The sequence below is a fragment of the Podarcis pityusensis genome (genome assembly GCF_964106645.2).
Source record: "Podarcis pityusensis genome assembly, chromosome: 2".
NCBI classification, from domain to species: Eukaryota; Metazoa; Chordata; class Lepidosauria; order Squamata; family Lacertidae; genus Podarcis; species Podarcis pityusensis.
This window is the reverse complement of record NC_138029.1, coordinates 107,389,285-107,414,983: the sequence shown is the minus strand read 5'-3', so window position 1 is coordinate 107,414,983 and position 25,699 is coordinate 107,389,285. Positions and strand designations below refer to the sequence as shown.

General features: G+C 50.5%; 1 protein-coding gene across 2 annotated transcripts in view; it reads left to right on the top strand.

Annotated features, from left to right (window-relative positions):
* MTMR14 (myotubularin related protein 14) overlaps positions 1-25,006 on the top strand; it is an 83,572-nt gene extending 58,566 nt beyond the window's left edge. Inside the window, exons 18-19 of one of the 2 annotated variants that reach the window (XM_080992006.1) lie at positions 13,771-13,914; positions 24,480-25,006. In XM_080992006.1, the coding sequence (XP_080848132.1) occupies positions 13,771-13,914; positions 24,480-24,657 (322 nt within the window). In that variant the 3' untranslated portion in view covers positions 24,658-25,006. The remainder of the gene's footprint in view (positions 1-13,770; positions 13,915-24,479) is intronic. The other variant, XM_080992007.1, reaches the window with a different exon arrangement.
* Positions 25,007-25,699: the final 693 nt, after the last annotated feature.

Genomic DNA, 25,699 nt, shown 5'->3' with positions numbered 1-25,699 from the left:
CATCTCCTCTCGAGACAGGCAGATCCCAACAACAACTAAGGCTACAACTGCCAGGGAATAAACCTGGGGCCCCCTCTGCATGCAAAACTTGCACTGTGCCTCTGAGCTGTGGTCTCCTCCTCCTTCTCCTTTTGCTCTGGAAAAGACATGTTCCAGTGTCTTCTGCTTTGGGGGCTGCTTGCCAGGGAGGACCCAGCCCCCTTCTCCCATAGGGTGATGACATTGTTATGTGTGTGTGTGTTTGGCGTTACAAGGGTCTTATCCTGGGAGCGTGTGGCTCCTCAGGTCCAGCAGCTCTGCCGTTGCAGATTTATTTTGGGGAGAGCTGCGGGCAAGGTAGCCACGCAGGTGGCTTTCGCTCTTGAAAGTTCCATGGCGGCACTTGGGGGCCCTGCCACGCTGGCAGGCTCAGCTGTGCCCCTTGTCTATCTCGGCTGAGGGGCCGGCACAGAGCCTTGCCAACCTGGAGGAAGGAGATGGCTGCGCGTGGCTTTCAGATCTTCTGGACCCGTGGCCATGGCAACAAAGCACTTAGCGTTTGCCGCAGCGGAGGAAGCGGGGCATTCCGGTGGGCCAGCAGCTACTACAATAGGTAACTTAATTGGCTACCTGCCACTTCCTGAGCGCACTGACAGGCAGGAGGCAAGCAGGGCAAGTCACGCTGAGGCCGCTGGGAGTAGGAGGAGGGCGTGAGAGGAACGCAGCGCATGCTAGCTTGGGAGAAGGAAGGAAAGCTGGGGGGGGGTTGTTTCTCTTCCCCTCCCTTCCCCAAGAGGGGAGCCTGCCAGTGCCTGGGCAAACTGGCAGGCCAGGCAGAAGGAAACCCCCGCGGTTGTCTGTCTCCGCAGACTGGATCAGGGAAGCTTAATTGAAGCCAAAAAGGCATATTGGTAGTTAAGCTGGCAAGCGCATGCATCCCTGCACTCCCGATTGCCTGAAGCTGTGACTGAGCGGAAGGAAAGGGCATCGCTCAGTATTGCCCTGTGGGGGTTTGTCTGCTTTCTTAACAACAGGGCCGAGGAAGCTTCAAACGCCTGGAGGATCCGATCAGGCCTTTCCCACCTGTCCCGTGCGAGTGCAGCCAAGGAGCTTGCCTGCTAAACCACCCGTTTGAGCGACCGCCCCCTGTCGTCTCAATCTAATCAGCACGTGCCCCATTAACAAACAAAATGCGCCACAGCAATGTATTTACTGGCCTGTGCCACATTTTAATGGGGGAAGCTGTATGTCTGTTGTCGTCCCCCACTTCCCCCCACATGGATACTTATCTCTGTTGTGTTAATATTGCACATGACAGCAGCTAATCTCAAAACGTTCTGCAGAAAAGCTGGGGTAGTCTGGGACCGTGAGGAAAGAATCTTGGGAGCTTCAGGCAAACGCTTGAAGGCAGGATTGCACCTTCTTGCACCTTCTTATTACGATCGGCTAGGCTGTGCAAAATGGGCCCTGGGGTGCAGAGTCTATTCCACTGTTGCCGTTTGCCTTGGAAGCAAAGTGGGGCCCCCTCCGCTGCGGAAGCGTTCCTGGGTGTCCGCAGGCGGCGGGATTAACACCGTGTAAGATGCGCGCAGGACAGTAATGTGGCTTAGCAAACTGGCTAAGCTGCGCCTGAATGCGCTTTTGCTAAACCCATTAAACAAAGCTGGCACAATGCGCTCAGATCCGCCGAGGAGCTCTGGGTCTGGAGACAGCTTTGTCGAAATGCGTAAAGCACAGCGGCAACTGCTCCCGGCCGGCAAGCGAGCACGGGAAGAGGCATCGGGGTGGGGTTGGAGCTTCCCACAGGTTTCTGTACTTCCTTGCTTCCCTTGTATGTGTGCAAGGCGGTTCTTTAGCCACGGAACTTGCAGTTGAATGATACCAGGGAATGAGGGAGCTAGTCCTCTAGGTCTGCCTTTTGGCAGCTTAACCCGGCCTCTGTTCCCGTGCATCTATTTCACAGAGTTAACTAGACCGTTGGAAGGTTCGGGACACCTGAAAACAAGAGCTTCTTTATGCAGCGCATAGTTAACCTGTGGAACTCCCTCCCACCAGAGGCAGCAATGGGCCCCCAACTGGGGTGGCTTTCAAAGAGGATTAGACTCATTCAGGGAGGAGAGGGCTGTCGAGGGCTGCTGGCTGTGCTCTGTTTCCACAGTTGGAGGCAGCAGTGCATGCTGGAAACCACAGAAGGAGTTCTTCTGCTTGAATCCTACTTCCTGGTTTCCCTCGGGCATCTAACTGGCCACTGTGAAAACAGGACGCTGGACTGGACGGGCCATTGGTCTTGCCCAGGGGTCAGCAAACTTTTTCAGCAGGGGGCCGGTCCACTGTCCCTCAGACCTTGTGGGGGGCCAGACTATATTTTTGGGGGGGGAAATGAACGAATTCCTATGCCCCACAAATAACCCAGAGATGCATTTTAAATAAAAGCACACATTCTACTCGTGTAAAAACACGCCAATTCCCAGACTGTCCGCGGGCCGGATTTAGAAGGCGATTGGGCCGGATCTGGCCCCCGGGCCTTAGTTTGCCTACCCATGGTCTGGCCCCACAGGCTCTTGAGTTCTTCTATCCCAGCACTTCTCTATGATCAGGGGAAGCCCATGATGTCATCCCGATGATCTGCTGGTTTCCAGTGCTTGAGGTTGTGGAGGAAGCTGCTACTGCTGCTGCTGTGTGCTGTGAGCAAATACCCTTCTCCTTGCACGCAAGCGTCCTGGCTCTTGACCTTAATGGCCCTGTAATTATTACCCTGGGTCAGGCCGGTAAATGCTCTAATGTGACAGCAAACAGGCATGGCTGAAGCAGAGTGCTGCCGGCTGCCAAGTGCGTCGCTCACTTGCCGGCTGTGCTTCTGGGCCCTGCACAAAGATCTCCTGCCATCCAGCTGCTGTTAATAGAGTAATTATTAGCTTTCTGGTCTTTATGGTTAAATATTTATGTCCTGGGAGCGCTCCTTAACGCCATGTCTGCTTTTTGCAGGCAGCTGATTAAAGCAGGCAGGCGCAAACAGGCAACCGCCGGCCCAAAGGTGGCGGCATTCGGTGGGGAAAGCGCGGTACTAAGCAAGTGAGCTAAGGTTCTGTGCCTGGACGATCCAGATTTCCCCACCACTACCACCACCAAAGGGACGCAGGTGGCGCTGTGGGTTAAACCACAGCGCTTAGGGCTTGCTGATCAGAAGGTCGGCGGTTCGAATCCCCGTGACAGAGTGAGCTCCTGTTGCTCGGTCCCTGCTCCTGCCAAACTAGCAGTTCAAAAGCACATCAAAGTGCAAGTAGATAAATAGGTACCGCTCCGGCGGGAAGGTAAACGGCGTTTCTGTGCACTGCTCTGGTTCGCCAGAAGCGGCTTAGTCATGCTGGCCACATGACCCGGAAGCTGTACGCCGGCTTCCTCGGCCAATAAAGCGAGATGAGCGCCGCAACCCCAGAGTCGGCCACGACTGGACCTAATGGTCAGGGGTCCCTTTACCTTTACCTTTACCACCACCAAGGAAAGCTGGAATTTGCAGTCTGTACAACTGCATGGAGGACTGTGTGAATTGCACCAAGGGGATTTTTTTTTGCAAATTTATTCAGCTTATTTTTAATGCAGAATTTAATTCCGTGTTTGTACTGTAAACCACCCTGCGATCCTCAGATGAAGGGCAGCACATAAAGTTAATACATAACAACAATAATTTAAAAATCTGCTAGGAGCTGGGGTTGCACAGTGCAAACCACTGAGAACCTCAGAGGGAGCTTTTGAGTTTATAAATTTTGGGCAGTGTTGCTTGCCCACTTTTTTCCAAGTGCACTTTTGCCAGTCCTAAGAATTTAGTCCCCCCCCCCCCCCAAATGAAAGCGGAGATTCTTTGGAAATGTAAATCTGCCCCTGTTGCCACATTCTCCTTTTCTGCATTGGGGGTAGTATTATGGTATGGATATGCATATAGCTGAGGCTGCTGGTTATATTGGCTGCTTCTACATTGGAAGCTGATCTAAGGAAGAGAACAGGAGAGTGACTAACAAGCTCATTACTGTAAAGAGGTCCACTGGCAGGGCAATGAGAATCTTTCAATAGCAAGGATCGAATTAGTGCGTAAATTTTCCCCAACCTGGTGCCCTCTGGCCATTGTTGGACTACAGATCCCAGCAGGGACGCAGGTGGCGCTGTGATCTAAACCACTGAGCCTCTTGGGCTTGCTGATCAGAAGGTCAGCGGTTCGAACCCCCACGATGGGGTGAGCTCCCGTTCTTCTGTCCCAGCTCCTGCCAACCTTGCAGTTCGAAAGTACACTAGTGTGAGTAGATAAATAGGTACTGCTGCAGCAGGAAGGTAAACGGCATTTCCGTGTGCTCTGGCTTCCATCACAGTGTCCCGTTGCACCAGAAGCGGTTTAGTCCTGCTGGCCACATGACCCAGAAACCTGTCTGTGGACAAACGCTGGCTCCCTTGGCCTGCAAGCGAGATGAGCACCACAACCCCATAGTTGCCTTTGACTGGACTTAACCGTCCAGGGGTCCTTTATCTTTACCTTTTTTTACAGATCCCAGCTCCCACAATGAGCATGCTCAGTAGTGAGGGAGTTGCAGACCAACAACCCCTGGAGGGTACCAGGCTGGGGGAGGCTGCTTTAAGCTATGGGGCTGGCCTCAAGCCAGGGCTCAACTCTGGAGGAGAAGGCCCAAGCTGTGAAGCATGAAGTTTAGAGCTTGTGAACATCCCTTGTGGGGTGAAATCCTGGAAAGCTGCTGCCGTGGAGTGTAGACAGAACTGCGTTTCTTAGGAACCCTCTACCTGAGAGCTTGCTGAGCTGCTGCCAGTTGTTGTTGTTGCTTAGTTGTTTATTCGTGTTCGACCCTTTGTGACCCCCTGGACCAGAGCACGCCAGGCACTCCTGTCTTCCACTGCCTCCCGCAATTTGGTCAAACTCATGCTGGTAGCTTCGAGAACACTGTCCAACCATCTCGTCCTCTGTCGTCCCCTTCTCCTTGTGCCCTCCATCTTTCCCAACATCAGGGTCTTCTCCAGGGAGTCTTCTCTTCTCATGAGATGGCCAAAGTATTGGAGCCTCAGCTTCAGGATCTGTCCTTCAAGTGAGCACTCAGGGCTGATTTCCTTCAGAATGGAGAGGTTTGATCTTCTTGCAGTCCATGGGACTCTCAAGAGTCTCCTCCAGCACCATAATTCAAAAGCATCCATTCTTCAGCGATCAGCCTTCTTTATGGTCCAGCTCTCACTTCCATACATCACTACTGGGAAAACCATAGCTTTTATTATACGGACCTTTGTTGGCAAGGTGATGTCTCTACTTTTTAAGATGCTGTCTAGGTTTGTCATTGCTTCTCTCCCAAGAAGCAGGCGTCTTTTAATTTCGTGGCTGCTGTCACCATCTGCAGTGATCATGGAGCCCAAGAAAGTAAAATCTCTCACTGCCTCCATTTCTTCCCCTTCTATATGCCAGGAGGTGATGGGACTAGCGGCCATGATCTCTGCTGCCAGTTAGAGCAGCCAATATAGGGTAGAGAGGGGTAAGGCATAGTCATAGCATCACATGCAGAGCTGATTCAAAAATTAAGCCCAAACTGAACCCTGCGCCAAAGCCAGAATTCCATTCTTAGGCCACCACAGGTTGGTGGTATTTGTGGATTTTAGGTTCTCTCCCACCCCCGTTCCTAGCTGGCTTGAGTGACGGATGTGAAGAAAGAGAAGCCAGAGCTGTCAGAAACCTATATAGCTCTTCCTGGGAGGGAAGGGTGGTGCAGTGGAGAGGAGTGACCTAATTAAACGAAGCCCTTTCTCCGGAGCTGGAGCTTGAAAGAATCTGGGCTGCTCGAAGACCCAGCAGATCTGAACGTTCTTCCTGCTAGAGGAATGGACAGCAGCAAGACTCTCCCTGTCTGTTTTGCCTCACCTTTATCCTGCTTTTTCTTCCAAGGGGCTGACTTCCAAGGAAGCTGCCTTATACAGAGTCAGACAGAGGCCCATCTAGTTATTGTCCACATGGACAGCTCTCCAGGGTTTCAGATGCAAGATATTCACAGCCCAACCCATTTACTGGGGAGGTCCCAGTAAATATTTCTCGGCTTGGTGGATTTCTGGAGTTTGGTCCCCTGTGCTTTCTACCTGTGCTGTTAACAAAGCATCGCCGACTCTGCTTTTTATATATAATTTTTATTAGATTTTCTGTTTTACAATTTAAAGTACTCATTTTAACATCCTTAAAATCTCAGTGACTTCCCTTCTTCTCTTTCCATGGTTCATTTTACATAGCTCACATCCCTGCATCTTTTACAAAACCTAAACCATTCAGTATTCCATTATTGCATCCATCAAAATTTATTTACACTGTTGAATTTATCTTAATGCTGCCAATGTTTTCATGTCTACACAGGTTTTCCCCCATAGAGTCAATAAACATTTTCCAGTCTTCTCTAAACGTATGTTCTTCTTGTTCTCTTATTCTATATGTTAAGTCTGCAAACTGAGCATATTCTGCCAGCTTAAGTTGACATTCTTCTTTGGTTGGGACCTTGCTCGTTTTCCATTTTTGGGCTAACGAAACACAGGCCGCAGTAAGGTAAAGGTAAAGGGACCCCTGACCATTAGGTCCAGTTGTGGCCGACTCTGGGGTTGCGGCGCTCATCTCGCTTTATTGGCCGAGGGAGCCAGCGTACAGCTAGCGGGTCATGTGGCCAGCATGACTGGTGAACCAGAGCAGCGCACGGAAACGCCATTTACCTTCCCGCCAGAGTATTCATCTACTTTCACTTTGACTGCTTTTGAACTGCTAGGTTGGCAGGAGCTGGGACCGAGCAACAGGAACTCACCCTGATGTGGGGATTCGAACCCCCGACCTTCTGATCAACAAGTCCTAGGCTCTGTGGTTTAACCCACAGCGCTACCCGTGTCATAAAAACCTTTTTTGACACCTGGGAATTTCAGTCTGAATTATCGCCAATTATCTCTGGTTTTGGAGGGGAAAGTACGTTTAAACATTTTTTTCAATTCATTATGGATTATTTCCCAACGCCCTTTTACCCTTTTACAAGTCCGCCACATGTGAAAGAACATTCCCTCCACCTCTCTGTATCTCCAGCACTTATCTGATTCAGTCGCCACCCCTGTTCTGATTCAGCATCAAAGTAGTTGAGTTCTAATTGACTCCATCACCCCAGGAAAAGGCAGCGAGTTTTCACCTGTGTGGGTAAGAGAGCATGGGTGAATCAGGGAAGCAGTGGCGTCTGGGACGGTTTGCTTATGGGATGCCACCTGGTTACACAAGAAGATTTCAAGGGCAGTAGGAGCAAACAAGTCATTCTTTTTCCTGAGCTCAGGGATAGCCAACATGTTCCAATCCAATTGCTATTGGACTCCAGCTCCCATGAGCCCCAGCCAATGCGGCCAAGGATAATGGGAGTTGGAGTCCAGCCAGAACATCCAGGGGTGCAACACCGACCTCATTGGCCACTCCTGCTTTAGTTAACAGAAACACTAGCAGAAATACCATAATTCTGACACAGCTCGTGAGGTTGACTGTAGAGGTCAGCAAACTTTTTCAGCAGGGGGCCGGTCCACTGTCCCTCAGACATTGTGGGGGACCGGACTATATTTTTTTTGGGGGGGGGGGATGAACAAATTCCTATGCCCCACAAATAACCCAGAGATGCATTTTAAATAAAAGGGCACATTCTACTCATGTAGAAACACGTTGATTCCCAGACTGTCCGCAGGCCAGATTTAGAAGGCGATTGGGCCTGATCCGGCCCTCGGGCCTTAGTTTGCCTACCCATGCTGTAGAGCCACAGCAGCACATACATTTCAGAGAGACGGCACTACTTACTAAAACAATTTTTTTGAAAAAGATTTTGCCACCACTTGGGTCCCTGGTATTAAAAGGTTCTTATTGCCCTGCCAGTGGGCCTCTTTGCAGTTAATTGGCTTGTTAGTCCCTCTGCTGTTCTCTTCCTTAGATCAGCTGTACTCAAGCACATCACTGGGGTCTTTTTTGTCCAGCATGAGTCTGGAGTAGAAAGGGAAGATGAATCCATGGTTTGAAGTGCTGGCTAGTCTTGCCATCTCGCCTCCCACCCCTCCCTTTATTGTTGTTCTCCTGGCTTTCTGCTTTGTCCAAAGATCATAAGCCAAATTAATCCTCTGTATCGGCGCTCTAGTGTCTGTTCTTGGTGGAAGACTGGACTTGAAACTCTAATAAGGTCGTGTGGGATGAAGGCTGGAGAGCTCTGCTTGCCAGGGTGAAAGGATTAGAGCTGGAGAGTTTCCGGAACATTCTCCCCAGCAGAAAAGGATGAGTTACTCTTCAGATAGATAAAGCTACTTTTGTGTTGACAACGCCATTGGCGTTGTCTGCTGCAAGCTTCCCCAACCTGGTGCCCTCTAGCTGATGTCAGACTACAATTCCCATTGGCTCTCTGGGTTCTACAGCATCTGGGAAGGGTACCTCGTAGGTTGTCCTGGTCTACCGCGATGGGCAGTGGCTTTCCAGTGTCTTGGATAGAAGTAGCTCCTCCTGAACTTGTGTCATGGGCTGGCTGGATACAGAGGCACCAGCTGGAGAACCCTCAGGGATAGAAGGCTCAGAGCTAGGCGATTGCTGGTGGGATGATGCGTGGTTAGAGGGAGGAAGCGTTGGAGGAAGGGCGTAGTGATCAGGAGGAGCCTGGGGCAGAGAGCAGTCCAGAATCGGAGGCAGAAGTAGAGGCTGGAGAGGAGGGGGCCAAGAGGCAGAAGAGGAGGCCTCATTGGGGTCAAGACCTCCTGGGAACAGTTGCTGGGTTCACTAGGCCTCCTGCGCTGTTTTGGTTTCTTTGAATAAAGATATTGCTAACCTGCTCCTGACTCCAGCTCCCGACACCCTGCCATTTGCAGTCCTTCAACCTGAGACCTCCTTCATGCAAGCCATGCAAGAAGGGCCTTTCACACACAAAATGTTTCAGGCACTCTGGCATGCTGGCATCCGAGGGATTTAATATTCTTCACAGAGCTTGATTCTAGGCTCTGCTGGTGCTGCTCACAACTCTTCACAACTGTTTCATCCTCTGCTTCCAGATAATGTCACTGGTTCCTGCCTCTTTTCCTTCCTTCCTTCCTTCCTTCCTTCCTTCCTTCCTTCCTTCCTTCCTTCCTTTATCTCTCTCTCTGTCTCTCTGTCTCTCATAGTTTGTCATAAACAAAATATCTCTCCTAAAATCTCCAGATTTAGGGAGGTTCTCTCTGCATTTAAAATGTAACTTATTCAGTGACCCAACGTGACTACAGCACTATGCTTGCATCAGTCATGTCAATCATGTACACTTGGAAAAATTGTTTAATTTTCACAGTGGAAGTTTGCAGGAGCTGGGCTTTTGTGCCGCTTTGAAGAAAGAGGTAGCAAGAGAGCAAGGAGTAGGCACAGAAACTGATGGGCACCCTGCCCAAATCCCTTTTTTCCTCAATTCTTCTCTGATGCGCTGAGGGGCTGGAAACTTGCTTTTTAAAAAACGGAAGCAGAAAATGGACTCTAAATCAACCAGTAGAGTCTATCATCTGGACCCCACAGGTGGCTGAAATTGCAGAGTTATTGGGTAAACCCTTGGGTTTGAATCCTTTCTGGCTGTGTCTGCAAACTTCGGGGCTGGCGTTGTGCTTCTGTGGCCATTCCAGATCTCTCTCTATTATTTCTGGCTTCCCTCTTCCCCTTCTGCTTTGCTGACCAAGCAACCGGCGTTTCTCTCCTTCCTGCACTCGGCTCTTGGCAGCTGGCTTCCTACCGATTTCCAATCCCTGGTCCGGCCGCTTCATTGGCGAGCTGAGTTGCGTGAGCTTTGCCAGAGTATACAAGAAGGCCAGACTCCCCAAATCTCTGGAAACATGATCCACCCAGAGCAGTATGTGTTGAGGTTAATTTAGACCCGAGGCCAAGAGTTCCTGAGTCACATTCTCTCTACCCGACATTATAATAAGTCTTGCTGCAACTGCTGCTCTGCCTTGAGCCTCCTGCTTTCACCGCACTAAGACAATCTTCTGCACCTCACATTCTCTTGTTACAGGGCAATTCCTCTTTGCTAGAACAGTCTTTCCTGCCAGCTAGCCCTGTGTAAAGTCTCTCTACCTTCTTCACTCCACTGCGGAGATCCGTGTCTTCTCATCTTTGTCCCTCCGCAGCCCCTTATCTCCACATTCACAATGTTAATGTACTAGCAGTCATGAAGAATATTCTTTTTTCTCCCCTTCCTCGGCCATTTGCTCTAAGCCCTTTCTTCTGTTCACACGAAGGCTTTAATCGAAGAATATAGATTTTTATGTATTGTAAAGCGCCCCGTGATCCTCGGATGAAGCGTGGTATGGAAATTATATAACAAAGAATTAAAAAGCAATAGAATTGTAGAGTTTGAAGGGACTCAAAAGGGTTGTCTAGTCCAGGCACGTCCAACTCCCAAGAGACTGTGATCTACTCCCAGTATAAAAAAAAACTGGCAGTGATACAGTGGTACCTCGGGTTACATATGCTTCAGGTTACATATGCTTCAGGTTACAGACTCCACTGACCCAGAAATAGTACCTCAGGTTAAGAACTTTGCTTCAGAATGTGAACAGAAATCGTGTTCCGGCAGCGGCAGCAGGAGGCCCCATTAGCTAAAGTGGTGCTTCAGGTTAAGAACAGTTTCAGGTTAAGAACGGACTTCCAGAACGAATGAAGTACTTAACCTGAGGTACCACTGTATACCCATTGTCATTGCCAAGATTGTTCAGCTGTTTTTAGGGGAGAGTGACCAGAAATGTTGAACTTCTTTTGGGAAGGATGACCCAGAGTTGTTGAGCTTTTGGGGGGGGGGAGTGCCCAGAGTTGTTTACCATTTGGGGGGGATCGGTAAAGAGCACAACAGCGATCACTTAAAATAATACCGCAATCGACCAGGAGATAGCGATCGACCTGTTGGACATGCCTGGTCTAGTGCAACCCCCTGCAATGCAGGAATAGCAGCTTAGAAACGCCGACAGATGGGCCCAGCCATGTTGCCCTCCAGACATCCATCGTCAAAAGTGGGGAAATGATGGCTGTGACCGCGATGAAGGAAGTCTCTGTGGGAGTTGCTTCAAGGAATCACTAATGCTTGATCCTAACAGCGGTACCTCGGGTTACATACACTTCAGGTTACAGACTCCGCTAACCCAGAAATAGTGCTTCAGGTTAAGAACTTTGCTTCAGGATGAGAACAGAAATCGCGCTCCGGCGGCGCGGCGGCAGCAGGAGGCCCCATTAGCTAAAGTGGTGCTTCAGGTTAAGTACAGTTTCAGGTGAAGTACGGACCTCCGGAACGAATTAGGTACTTAACCCGAGGTACCACTGTAAATCTCTTCCTTTCCCCCCACCCCTTTCACTTTCCTTGTACTACTAATCCCCCCACATCACTGCTTCTCCTTGCTTCCGCATCCTTGTAAGCGAAACTTGCCGGCCGCCTCCCTTTTCAAGTCCTGTCCTGCTTTTTGGAACTCTTGCTATAAACAGCTTCAAAGCTAAGAGCCAGTAGGCGTCTGGGTATTCGTCCTTTTCTCCACCCCCACCCAAAAAAACCCTATTTGCTTCAGAATGCTATGAGCGCACCTGTGGATCCCTCTGCAGTAAGACAGCCGGGGATTGCAATGAAGGAGTCCGTTTTGTCTTTATTTCTGACGCGTTTCTCTGTTGGGAATCCGCTTCGCCGCCAAAGTTGTCGGGAGAAGGGAAAGAGGAGCCAGCGAGTCTCTTTGCTTGGCTTGGAACGGGAGCCGCCAGCAGTTGATTGACGGCCACCGTCTAGTCAGGGTGGCTGTCTAGAACTTCCACGTTCAGAGTATTTTGTACGTCCCTGGGCACCAGAAGGAGGAGGGAATGATTGTCTTCATGTCCTGCTTCTGATTGGCTACTGTGGGAAGAGTGATACAGTGGTACCTTGGGTTACAGACTCTTCAGGTTACAGACTCCGCTAACCCAGAAATAGTACCTCGCGTTAAGAACCTTGCTTCAGGATGAGAACAGAAATTGTGCAGCGGCAGCAGGAGGCCCCGTTAGCTAAAGTGGTGCTTCAGGATGAGAACAGTTTCAGGTTAAGAACAGACCTCCGGAACGAATTAAGTACGTAACCAGAGGTACCACTGTACTGGCATAGTTGATGCTTTGGCATGACCCAGCACATCTGCTCTTAATCTTTCCTAAACTCATGAGAGATGGCATTATCCCACAACCCTTGCACAAGCCTAGACGGTTGGTCATGAAAACTGAGATTTGCTTTCTTTAAAAAATGCTGGATTGTAAGACGCTTTGGAGACTTTGTGGCTTAAAAAGACAGGGTGTAAATAAATTTAAGGTGTGGAAGAGCAATCCTCTTTTGCCAAGGGCCCAGTGACCTATTGTCCCCAGTCGGTTGATGAGCCCGTTCTTGCAAGAAATGGGAAAGCAAATCCCTTTTTGTTCGCCTTTCCTTGTTTTCCAAGGTAGCAGTGAGTTTTGGGGACAGAGAGAGGGGTGGTGAATGGACTGCGCCAAAAGTGGAAGTCTTTTTTACCCTACAGCATTGTGCCTCCCCCCCCCCCAAACTGGAAATCTGGATTATTCCCCGTACATTGAAATGACCTTTTCAGGTAAGAGGGGGCCTAACGTTTCTGCAAAATGCCAGCAGCTGCTGGTGCTCCGACTGAAAGCGGTTTGCCTTTAAAATAAAAATAAAGGGCTTCCTTGTGAGCTGGGCTTGCCGCCTCGCAGCTGATGCTTCTCTGCTCCCATCGGATTCATTTCTTCCAAATCGGCCAGCTTGTCGTATTGCTTAACGCTTAGCGCCGCGTGTCACTCCTGAGCCTCCAGCTAAGCATTCTGGGACCATGGAGGAAGGACGTGGCCAGGGGCTGCAAGGCTTGCCTTTGGAAGGAGGACGAGAACGGGACTGCTGCACGGTTCCTGCTCTGCAATCCGCTGGGGATCTCCTCTCTGTCTTTCCGCTCTGCTGCCCTCTGGGCCGCTTTCTTCGATTAAGTGCTACTGCTGCTTTCTTGCTTTCTACCAACTCACGGCCCTTGTGGTTCCACGCTGCCTCTCACCTTCCAGGAAAAGAAAACCGGGGATGTCGTGTCAGGATCTGAGCACTCCACTGGCTGGAAGGGCCGGGGGACAAGTAGAAGTTCCTCCTGGAAGCACAAATCTCATAGGAACCTTAGGAAGTTGCTTCGTACTGAGTCAGATCCCCGATCCATCCTTCTTGGTACTTCCTGCACCGACCAGCAGGAGCTCTCCAAGGTTTCAAGCGGGGGTCTCTCCCAGCCCTCCCCGGAGATGCCGTTGGGGGATCAAACCAGGGACCTTCGGCATGCAAATAGGATGCTCTGCCACCCTTCCCTCTTGCGTCGCTCCATGCCCTCTGCAAACTTCCATTGGGCCCCAGCTGGCCTGCATGACGACCGCACCTTTGGGAACAGCGTCGGGGGTTTTGGTCTCTCTTGGCAAGATGGTTCTTGGCTTTTGCAGCTCCTGCATGACATTAACCGCTGGTTTGCCCGCCACAGCGATTCAGCGCTTTCGCCCTCCTTAACAAGCTCGGCATCTTCTTCCTTCTCGCTTTAGAAAGGAGCCGTTTGAGGCCTGCCGTAAGCCGTACACCCTCAATGCCATTCTTGAGATGATGGTGCCATTCTTGAGATTATGATGCCAGTGTAAGGCAGGAGACCAACGAGGGCTTGAGCAAAAGGGACGTTCTGCTGAACAAAGCCATTGACTTGCATCGTCTCCTCTTTCTCTTTCTTTCTCTCTTTCTCTCCCTCTCTCTGCCCCAGATCTGCAGACCATTCTCTGCCTGGATCCTCCATCTCTACAGACTTTGGCAGCTGGCAGATGGTAACGGGGAATGGCAGTATACAGGAGCAAGCAGACTCCTCCCTCCCTTGCAGCTTCCCGGATGAGCTCCCTAACAGTTCCCTGTAAGTGTGCTGAGAATGACGCGTTGGGAGGGGCTGCACTGTGCATAATAACCCAATGCCTCCGGTTCGGACTTCCGGCATCCTGAAACGATAGTCACCGGCCTGGGCAAGGCCTCTCTCCCAGAAGACCCACAAGGACCATTACTGATTTGATCGTACCAGGCTAGCTAGGTCCAGCGGTCTAACTCAGTGTGACAGTTCCTTATAGGCCTTCTCGCTAGCGAGAACATGCTGGTGGCTGGCGGTGCAAGCTGACTCTTCCCACCCAAACACCCCCAGAGCGCATGGGATGCAGATATGTCTTTCACAACGCACAGGGATGTCTGCGAACTTTCCCCTTTGCAGCCATCACAGGTACTTCCATGCAGATGCATGTCTCGTCTTGATATCAGTCCTGTTGCTAAAAGGCAAATGCTCCATAGATGTGAGCTGGGCGCCTCCGGGGAAGCACAACCAGTTCTGAATCTTGATTTCAATGTGCTCTCTCGTTGGGCTGGTCCTTTTCCTTTCTCGTCCTCTTCAGCAGCGCAGTGCATGGAGCTGTGGAGCTTGGCCTTCTTTGATTCAGTTCGTTTATGCAGAGGTTTTCAAGACAACTTTTGCGCATTGTTGTTTTTTCCCACTCAGCCAAACCTTTCGTTTTCCATGGAGTTCCTTTATCTTGCAACTTTTATTTACCAGGCGGAGACCATGGCACTGTCATTTGATCCCTCTTTCTTCTGCTCCAACAGTCCAATCCTAGGAGTTCCTGCCAAGGGGCTACTGTTGCATCCACTGAACCAAGGACAGATCAGAGTGGTCAACAGCCTCTTCATTTTCTCTTCCTCATTTCAGAAGTTTTCATTTTAATAACGATAATCTTGTAATTTGTGCCCCGCCCATCTGACTGGGTTGCTATGTGGATTGGGGAGATTCACTGCTTTTGCAGTTCTGTGGGGCCGGCCCTATATTCGTGGCACCTGTTGCCCTACAAATACTCATGTCTAGCTGTGTCCCTCAAAGTTTGTTAGGACTTGAACTCATTGATCACACCAGAACTCATTGATAGACCTTGTCCTCTTCCTTGCTGGCGTCTTGTGGCTTCTTTGGTCAGTGGTCTATAACCATTTATGTTAGTTTCACATTCAGACCAGTGCCAGCTGAATCTTTGGTGGTCTTGCTATAAGAGGACTGTGCTCGCATTGCCCCTCGATAGCCTCTCTCTCATTTGCCCCTAGCCCTTCTCGCCAGACTCGGGCAGAACCTCGCACCACAAAGTTGCTCAGTTTAAAATGCCACACTAACGGCAGCACCCTTGGCACAATAGTTCCCTGGGGTATTGGCGCTTCTCCTCCTAGCGTTGGAGCGAGGATGGTCTGCTGTACAGCTGGCAATAGAGTAGAAGGTTTGGGACATATTTAGAATGGGACTTTGGCTGAAGCAGTGTCTCAGTGAACTATCCTGGAGGCACAGAAACGAGAAGAAGAAAGCTTAATGAGCAGTAGTCCTGTTGGTTTAGTATGGATTCATTACTTCCAGAAAAGCTAAGTCAGTAAGTTGGCCAGGGCCACAGTGTAGGTCTGTAGATAAAAGACATTATACCTCCAGCAGATGGCTGTTGTTGAGTAGAACTGATCTGGCTTCTAGCACTGAAACCTGGACGGAATTGACCTCTCAGCTACATCCACCCAAGTACTCAATTCAGCGCCAGCAAGGACTAGGGAGATGGTGTTGCCATGATCTACGAGAATTGCATCTCTCTCTCTCTCTCTCTCTCTCTCTCTCTCTCTCTCTCCAGGCTTCCTGTCTGGGTTGCAGTACTCTTGAGTATTGAGTTCTCTTGAGTATCCTTGTGTTGCACAATCAGGGCAGACTGGGGATTGTGCTGTTAATAATAATAATAATAATAATAATAATAATAATAATAAATTTATTATTTGTACCCTGCCCATCTGGCTGGGTTTCCCCAGCTACTCTGGGCGGCTTCCAACAGAGATTAAAAATACATTAAAATGTCACACATTAAAAACTACCCAACCTGCTGCCCATGGGGAAAGACTGGTTAAGAGCCAGGCTCAGTCCAGACAATATGGAGGCGCTGCGGGCAAGCGGTCCATCTGTCCAAGGAAATGGCTAAAATAGCGTTCCACCTGAAGAAACAGGTTTGCAGCTTAGGGTTTGTCTTGCCCGATCTTCCTCGCTTGCGGCACAAGTTGCTTCTGTGGTATAGAGTGCCTTTTAGCGACTTAGCCTGGCGAACCACTTGTGGCCCACCCTATCTGGACAGGAAAAAACCTAGCCTTGCTTGCTTTTGACAGGCCTCAAGGGTAGACGGCTGTAATGTGTGCTATACATGGGGCTGCCTTTGAAAACTGTTCTGAAACTGCAATTAAGACAGAAAGCGGATGCGGCCGTTGGATTACTCCCTGCGACTGGATGTTGTGGTTGTATTGTACCTGTCAGTGTCGGCTGCTGTGGCTTCCACATTGTTTCCAGGCACATTTCAAAGTGCCTTTCACAGCTTTGAACCCAGGTTACTTGAAGGTCTACCTGCCTCCATATGTACCTACCCATACATTAAGTTCTTCAGTGGAGAGCCTCCTAAGGGTGCCATCACGGTTCGAGGTGAAGCAAGTTCCCTGGGGTGAAACACTCCACAGAGGTTTCCTGTTTGTTTCTTGCTTTCTTGCCCTTTTTCTCATCGGGCAAAACCTCTTTTAGCTCCCCAGAGTTTTTCTGTTTTAATCCTGCTGACTCTGTTGCACTGCTTGGTATAATCGCGCGTTTTGGCTTTTGTATTTACATTTTAAGTGTGTTCTTTCGGTGAACTGCTGTGGGAATAATTGAAGGGCAGTTTTTTGTTTTTGGTTTTAGTGCTTCTAATAAATGAGTTGCATAGGAGGATGACAATAGTGGTACTTTTTAAGTTTGTTCCAGGTTGCATGTATTCCCTCCCCCCCCCCCCCAAGAATACAGAAATGGAGTGCAATAGCAGACAGGATCTGTACAAGGAGGAGGTGCAAGGTGTTAGTCTGCTAAGTTTCACTCAGAGTAGGCCTACTGAAATTAATGGGCTTACCTTGGTCAGTGTGGTCATTAATTTCAATGGAACAATCGGATAGGGCTTGTGAGGTGATTCCCGTCCAATGGATCGAAACTTAATTGAATAACACCCATAGTATATATCAGGCATTTCCAACTGGTCGATTGTGATCTACCTATTAATCGCTGAGTGTCCCTGATTGATCCTGGTCGGTCGTGTGATCCTGATGGATCACCCAAAAAAGCTCAACAACTCTGGCCAATCCAATGGGTAGATCACTGCCAGTTTATTTATAGTGGGAGTAGATCGCAGTCTCTTGGAAGTTGGATGCGCCTGGTATATATACATTGAGACTTAACAGAAATCATACAGGATACTTCCAGTGTTTTGCTTTAAAAACCACATATTAATAAATGCTCATAATTTTTCATTATAAGTGCAGGCCTAGCGCTCACAAACAAAAAATTGAATCTTAGCCTTTAAAAAAAAAATTATTCTAAAAGATATCAGTTCAGCCCTTACTGCGACATCCCACAATTTATCCATTCATTTATATCTGGTAATTTCCAGTATTTAGAATGGATTATCACAGCAGGTGCTGTCATACAGCCAGTCAGTTCACGATGTTCTTTTTGTATTAGATCTTAAGTTTAAACGAGCAAGTAAAGGAGTCCAATATCTTATCCGTTAAAAGCTTTCATTTTCTTCTGGTATTTAGTGTGAGGGCATGTTCACCGCATGTGGCAGAAGCCCCTTTGTTTTTTGTTCTTTTAAACACTTACAACAACAGATATTGCAAATGCTTATTTTATTTTCCATGCCATCTTGTAGCGGCACAGGGGGAAATTATTTCTGTTCGATAAGCTATAGCCCTCCAGTAGTTAGAGACTTGTACCCACTTCTCCATGTGCAGCGGACTAAATTATGCTAAGTATTTTGAAATACGTTTGACTTGCGTTAGGTAGGCAAGATTCAACTTTTCCCTGCGCGGAACTCTTGACTGGAGCGTTTTTGTTTAAGTAATGACCTATCTTGACTCATGAGCTTCCCAAAAGGCAGGCATATATATGGGTGAGACTTGCAGGGGTGCAAAATCAGCGAGTGATGGTTAACCCTGACCTGCCTGCCCAGTTCTTCCCTGCAAAATGCCCCATAGGCCATGCCTTGGCTTCTAGCTAGATGCCCAAACCAGCTTGGTGGAGAAACTGCCCGTAGTGGAGCACATTTGCAGAGAAGAATGGGCAGACATGGGGTTACTCTTGTCTCCTGCAGACCCAGGAATAGGAGCATGCATGTGCTCCCAGATTGTGTAGGTGTGTGTGTGTGTGTGTGTGTGTGTGTGTGTGTTGTTTTGAAGATAACAGATGCCTCTGGTGTGAGCGAATTCCTTTAGAGGACATGGAATCCTCACCCTGAGCCATATCCTGGGGTTCTTCCTCTCCCACCGCTGCCATGTCTGCACAGAGGCAGCCTGCTTCTGTCCCTCCTTTTTTTCCCCTTCCCAGCCTCCCCCCACTTCCATGTCTTTGGTAGCTTTTCAGGCTGCCAGGATCTGAATTCTCCTACAGCTGGGCAAATGGCCACAGCCTGGGCCTTGCAACGAAGGAAGCACAGCTGCTGCGTTCCAAGTGGCAAGGAATTTTTAAAGGAGCCGGAGCTGTATCTCTGAAGGAAGTCGCATGGGGGCGGCGGGGGAGACAGCTTTCCTACGCGCTTAATCCAGGCCTCTTTCTCCGGCTGACCCGTAATTGGAATTATGTAGGCCAGTCTGTAATGAGGTCGGTGTGGGTTTTGTCCATTGAGAATCCTGCCTTTATAAGGAGTCGGGGGAGGGAGATTCTCCTATAAGCAGGCGTGGCTAACCTGTGGCTCACCAGATGTGGCTGAACTACAGCTCCCATCATCCCTGCCCGTTGGCCATGCAGGCTGGGGCTGATGGGAGATGGAGTTCAACATTGCCTGGAGCCTGTAGGTTAGTCACGCCTGCTCTACAGCTTCAGACACATTGCAGCCCTTTGACTTCTCCTAGAATTGGGGTGGATGGGAAGAATCATGCAAGTGCGTTCTGCTCATGGTGGCCACAGTCAAATGCTGTGTGTGTTTTTATTTTTGATGTTATTTATTTGTTGCATTAAGGGACGTGGGTGGCGCTGTGGGTTAAACCACTGAGCCTAGGGCTTGCCAATCAGAAGGTCAGCGGTTCGAATCCCTGCAACGGGGTGAGCTCTTGTTGCTCTGTCCCTGCTCCTGCCAACCTAGCAGTTCAAAAGCACATCAAAGTGCAAGTAGATAAATAGGTACCACTCCAGCGGGAAGGTAAGCGGTGTTTCCGTGCGCTGCTCTGGTTCGCCAGAAGCAGCTTAGCCATGCCGGCCACATGACCCGGAAGCTGTACGCCAGCTCCCTCGGCCAATAAAGCAAGATGAGCGCTGAAACCCCAGAGTCGGCCACGACTGGACCTAATGGTCAGGGGTCCCTTTACCTTTACCTTTAACCTATTACTGGAGAATTCTGCTGCCTGTGTGTGTTTCTTTGGGCTCAGCAACATGAGAGCTGCGCTTAAGGCAGTCCACTGCTCTGCTATTTTTTGCCCATGCCCTGGAGTCGCTGTTCTCAGGCATGGAGCGAGGGTGACGACTGTTTTTACACCAGGTGTGGTCTATGTACACAAAATCTGTCTGAGACGGGTGCTCTCTCCCACCGCTTAGTCATGCTGGCCACATCACCTGGAAGCTATATGCCGGCTCCCTCAGCCAATAAAGCGAGATGAGCGCCGCAACCCCACGACTGGACCTAATGGTCATGGGTCCCTTTACCTTGATTTGTTGCATTTATATCCCCCCTTTCTCTCCAAGGAGCTCGAGGGGGCACACATGGTTCTCCCCCTCCTCATCTAATCCCCCACAACAACCCTGTGAGGTAGATTAGGCTGAGAGGCAGCGACTGGCCTCCAAGGCCACCCACTGAGCATCATGGCAGAGTGGGGATTTGAACCCTGGTCTCCCAGGTCCTAGTCTGACACACTACCCACTATGCCACACTGGCTCCCTTGTTGGTGAGAAGGGGTATCTATGTACATGCACCTACACAGCACCAGGTGTGCAGATCAAGGAAGCCGGAAACTAAGAAACACCGAGCACAAAGCTAGATATGTGTACGGTTTTCTTTCAAGCCTCCTGCAACCCGTCTTCAATAGATGCTTTGAGTTCCAGGAAATGCATTTTCATGGCAGCCCTTAGCTTAAATCTGGGAGATATTACGAATGAGCTTAATGACTTCCTGCAGCAGAAGGAAGAAAAAGAGTAAGTGAAGCTAGCTTACAACTCCTGCAAGCCAATCTCCCCTACAAGGAAATGGGGGATTCTAAAAGCCGACCCTCTCTGCAAGCCCTGTGGGCTTGTTTCCAAATACCTAGCAAGGAGCTGCTTCTGCTACAGACTTTTCTCCCCTGCCCGCCCCATCCAGTCTGGAGAGCTGCAGTGTCACTAAACGGGTAATTTCACTGAGGAAGCAGCATGTGGCCAAAGCCAGGGCTTATGCCAAAGTCTTGTGTAATCTCCTGATAGCGCTGTTTGTGCCTTGGGAGTTCCTTGGGGGAGTAGCCGCTAGCTTATTTGTAGTGGGGCAAATAAGCAGGGATCTCTCCTTCCTCACCGAGCCGCGTGTGTAGGTTTTCAGAGCTTGGAATTAGGTGGGTTATAATAAGGTGGTGGGGAGAAGAGCGCAAGTTCCTTCTCTCCCTGCAGTTGTTCTAGTTTGCCCAGCCTCTCACACATTCCCTGGCCTGGGCGAGCCCTGCTGCAACATGCAAACTCTGCCGTTTTGTATTAGGAGGGGAGAAGGGGAGATGGTAGAGTGGGGTGCATAGCTTGAAGGCCATGAGCCCATGTGGGAGCCATACCCTAAGCAGGGGGTGGGGAACCTGCAGACTACACCTCCCATCAACTTCAGGCCAAGGACGATGGGCATTGTAGTCCACACCCATTTAAATAATAATTACTCTGAGATTCTTGGGGGGTCCACATTTGGCGGTGAATCTGACGAGCCTTCCTGGATCAGACCAAACCTGCGTCTAATCCCGGGTTCGGGTTCTGTCAGGAGCCTTCCAGGTGGAACCGCAGGAGAGGGGCAGGAACATCCCTGGATGTGAAGAGGAGGAAGCCTGATGTTTCAAGGGAAGCCAAGGACAAACCCCTGCAGCCCGTTCCTACACATGCTTCTTCAGAATCTAGGGTACACAGCCCTGCGCCCACTTAACCTGGGAATAAGTCCCATGGAATTCAGTGGGGCTCTTTTCTTAGCCAGAAAGATAGCCTTGGGGCCAGATTCAGCTGCTTGGTTCCATTAGCAGAAGAAGCCAAGCCCAAGACTCCTCTGCTGGTGCAATGGTGCAATTTCCTCTCCTCTCCTCCCCTGGATACGGAGGGTCGGGAGGACTCCCAGAATAGCATGTCAGGGAAGGAAAGACAGAGGGTTCATTCCAGCAGACAAGCAGATATGTTTGCACTGGTGGAACCATCTCCTTCGCACTGTGTCAAATTCCATTGTTCAACGGGGCTTAAGCTCCCAGAGGAAATACAGATAGGATCGAAGCTTTTGCTGTAGCTCTCTGCTTCAGATCCTGCGATCCATCAGCCCCTTTGGGACTGGTGCGGAAGTTTTCTTTGCAAACTTCCCAATCCCGCTTAGTCCTGGACCTTTAAAAAGCATTTGGAGGAAGACTCAACAAACTTGTGCTTCCTTGCTGCGGCTTCTGAGTCTCTCGCCCCTATTCTGGCAAAACAGCAACATTTCTCTGCTTTTGCGCAGTTTCATCTTCAAATATGCATTCCCTTCTTTGACTAGTCCTGTGACATGGAGTTCCATGGGCTAGTCGTGGGGCCGCCGGAAAGGCCCTTTCCCCTTTCTGCCACACTCTCCCAAACTGTTCACTCGGCGAGCCAGGCGGGCTGAATAGACCGGCTGCCTCTCTCCCTGGGCTCTTGTGTTTTTTTGTATTATTATTTTTCTTTCTAATCCAAGCCTTTCCGCCATGTCCCCTCGCTGCTCTTTCCGGACTCGAAGCTGGTGGCAGTGGGTGGCTTTCTCCTGCTTTCCATTCAAATTGACGGTGCCAGTTCCTAAGCCGGTGAAAACACTGGGGAGATGAAAGGGAATGCTTGATGGGCAGGTTTGTGCCGTGCCCTTGGGATGACCTTTTTTAAAGGGATGTCTTATTCTCTTTGAGAGAAAATGGTGAGAGAGAAAGTGTGTGTGTGTGTGTGTGTGTGTGTGTGTGTTTGAGAGAGAGAGAGATGCATGTATGCACGACGACAAAGATTGTTTTTCTTAAGACATCTCTGAACAGATGCCTTTGAACAGTAATCTCCCTTTGCGCAGCTCTCATCTGGAATGTCTTGTTTGCTTCTCTCTCTCTCCTCCCCCCCCCCCGCCACCCTGGCTTCCTCCCCACCGTACCATAGATCAGATGGAGAGGAGGCTGGTCACAGGGGGACGCCTTGCCCTACTCTACAGGATGCATCGCTCTCTTGCACCTCTTTTTCACAGAACGGGAGGGTGGGGAGTGGCAGTGATGTGGGGGGTGGAGAGAATAGCTTCCTGCTAGCAGGCATAGCCAGAAGCTCTTGGTTTCTACTCTCCCCCAGCTCCCTTTCTCTCCATCTCTGGAGATTACACTCTCAACTTGGACCCTGTGGAAGGAGGGGGAAGGAGGTGGGAGTTGGAGGAGGAGGAGGAAGAGAAGTGGACGAGGAGGAGGCCAGCAAGCGTCGGGGTAATGGAGCCGGAGGAGCGTTACTAATACAGAAGCTCTTGGCCAGAAGGCTTTATCCCAAAAGCACTTTGAGGAACGGCTGGCAGAATGCAGCGCACAGTTCCTTCTCCATCTCGCTCTCTCTCCTCCCTGCAGTGAGCTTTAGGGATGGGGAGGGAAGCGTAGAAGATAAAGTTCAAGGAGAGAAGGTGGAGATCATGGCCTTTTTCTTTGCTCGAATGTTGGCTTTGAGGTTCCTCCTCAGCGCAGCAGCAGGAGACGGCAAGTGGGCGGGCGCTCTAATTGGGGCTGGTGCAGCAAGCCGAGAGGGGGGAGGAGCAGGAATTCTTTTCGGCGGAATAATGATCTGGCCCTATGGGCGGTGGAGATGGAGGTGTGGGTTCTGGCATTCCAGAGAGTTTGGCCTTCGTGGCTTCCTGAGCCTCTCCCATGGCTGTGATTCTCCCCACCTACCCAGACAAACAAACACAAAAATTCTGGGCCCTAACTATAACCGCTCGGCCAGTTTCCCCTCGTTGCCTCTCCTTTTGCCTTCTCCTCACTCTCCAGCCAAGGCGGCCCAGAAATTCTTCGGTGCAAAGGCAACTGAGCATAGGAATCTGCCTTACACAATCAGACGCAGCTCAGTATTGCTGACACGGACTGGCAGCACCTCTCCAGGGCTACAGGCAGGGCTCTCCCCCAGTCCTACCTGGAGATGCTGGGGATTTAACTTTAATTCTTCTGCACGCAGAGCGGGGGCTCTCCTGCTGAGCTTTGCCCCTTCCCCAAACCGGCGCGGAGTGCCAGAGTTCAGGCAGCCCCAGAAGCAGCTGCCTTGAGCAGACGCTGCTTCTGTTCTGTTCTGAAGCCCTGTCAGGGACCGGGGGAGTGTTTGCCTCTGATTTGGAAGGCCCTGAGCAGCTTTCTGCCGCAGCCGACCGGGTTCCGGGACTCGTGCTTCGCTCACAGTCTCCTCGCTCGCATGGCGAGATGCAGGCGGCGAAAAGGTGCAGAAGCTTGCTGCGTCGGAGCCAGTGGGCGTCTGTTTTCCTTTCCCCCTCCGTGCCACCGGAGGAAAGGGAAGCCAGCTGGCTTTGAAGTGTCAATCACTCCCGGAGCTGTGCGAAATGAAGTCGCGCATTTCACCGGCATCTTGAGAGAGCTGGTGGCCAAAAGGCCGAGCTGTGAAGTATGAAGTTTAGAACTTGTGAACTTCCCCCGTAGAGGAAGGCCTGTAGCTCAGCGGTAGGACATCTGCTTTGCATGCAGAAGGTCCCAGGATCAATCCCTGCGGTCTCTAGGTAGGGCTAGGAAGAGGTTCCCCGTCTGAAATCCTGGAGAGCCACTGCTATGGAGTGCAGACGATGTTGAGCTAGGCAGACAAGTGGTCCAGCTATTGTTTTAAGGCAGCTTCCTGTATTGCCAAAGAAAAGGATTGGCCTGGAGGGGCTGGTAGAAAGGTTGCTTAGCGTTCCTCTCTGCCTCGCAGGAATAACTCCTTGGGACCAAATCCTAGCTGGTTCTCGCAAGTTTCAAATCTGGCTTCTGCTGTGAACTGGGCAATCCACTCTCCCCACCCGTCTGCAATATAGGACACTGACACACTTCTGCAGAAGATACAGATTTCATAGAGTCGTAGAAATGGAAGGGACCCCACTGGACAGCCAGCCCTGCAGTGCAGGAATCTCCACTAAAGCATCCATGAGAGATGGATGCTAGCCAGTGGGATTTTAAGGGGAGCCCTTTGAACAGTTCCAAAAATTGCTGTTTCCTTCCTTGTCCTTACAGCCTGGTGACGCTGACGGAGAGGGAGACCCGGCTGGAGGACGTGCGCTCGGCGTTTCTGGCGGCCTACAACAGCACGGTGGGCCTGAAGCCTGTGATGCCCAGCCCATCGGGAGCCATCGGTGGCCTTCTGGAGCAGTTTGCCCGTGGCGTTGGACTAAGAGGAAGCAGCGTTCTTTGAGACCTCTCCCACCACCACTACCAACAACGACAATGCTGCCCTGTCTGGGTTGCTTTCTAGTCCGGAAGGTGAAGGAACCTCATAAGCCATGAGAGCCCAGTTGCCAGCTTCTGGCTTGGGCCAGAGCATCAGGCCACACTCTCCTCTGTACGCTACCTGACTGCCAGCCCTTCTGGGTCCATCACTGACTGACTGACTGACTGACTGGTCACAGCTTTCAGCTGCCTTGGGCTGGGCTGGTTTCCACTAGAATGATGAGCTGTGGGGAGCGGTTCTCCCTCCCCGCCCCAACTCATACAGGATCTGGCTAGCTCTGACAAATCACCACAGTAAAATGTGTCAAACACCCCGTCTTCTGGTTCTGTCTTTGTGTGCTTGATTTCTTTTTGCGTTAGGCTGTGAGCTCTGCACAAAGCCTTTAGACAGGCGAGGCTTGTACCTCTCGCCACCCCAGGCAATCTAGAGCTGAGGAGGAGGAGTCCAACCACATCTGGAAGGCTGCTGGGTCCCCCGCCCTTTACGTAGAGGCCTGGTTCCCAAAGTGGGAGGAGCCTTTAAGGGAGGTTGAATCTACACATCCCACTCTGCTCCATCGGATCTTGGGCAAAACTCGCACAGCCCTCGTTGGGCCGTGAGCTTAAAATTAAAGTTCCTGTCCTCCATCGATCTGAATCGAGCTTCTGCATTCTTCCTGTTTGCATAATTCTGTACCTTTTCATTTTTTTGCTGGACACCGGCTCGTTTGTCATCTGAAGGAGCTCCATGCCAGCCCAGTCTAGCTGACTTTTGAGGTGTCTCAGCAGACAGTGCCCAGGCAAACTTCCCACCAATGCTCCTTTATTTAAACGAAATCAGATTGTCAGGAAGCAAGTTCTCTCTTCACCCTTACTCTGCTTTAGAAGTGCAGGCAAGGGCAGCCATGGACTCGACTTTAGACGTTGGTGACCTCTCCTCACTAGGCTTTGCCTTTGCTTCCGAGTGCTGTGTGCCAGCAAATGGGTGGAGCCAAAGCCCTGAAGGTGCAACTCGCGAGGGATGGGTG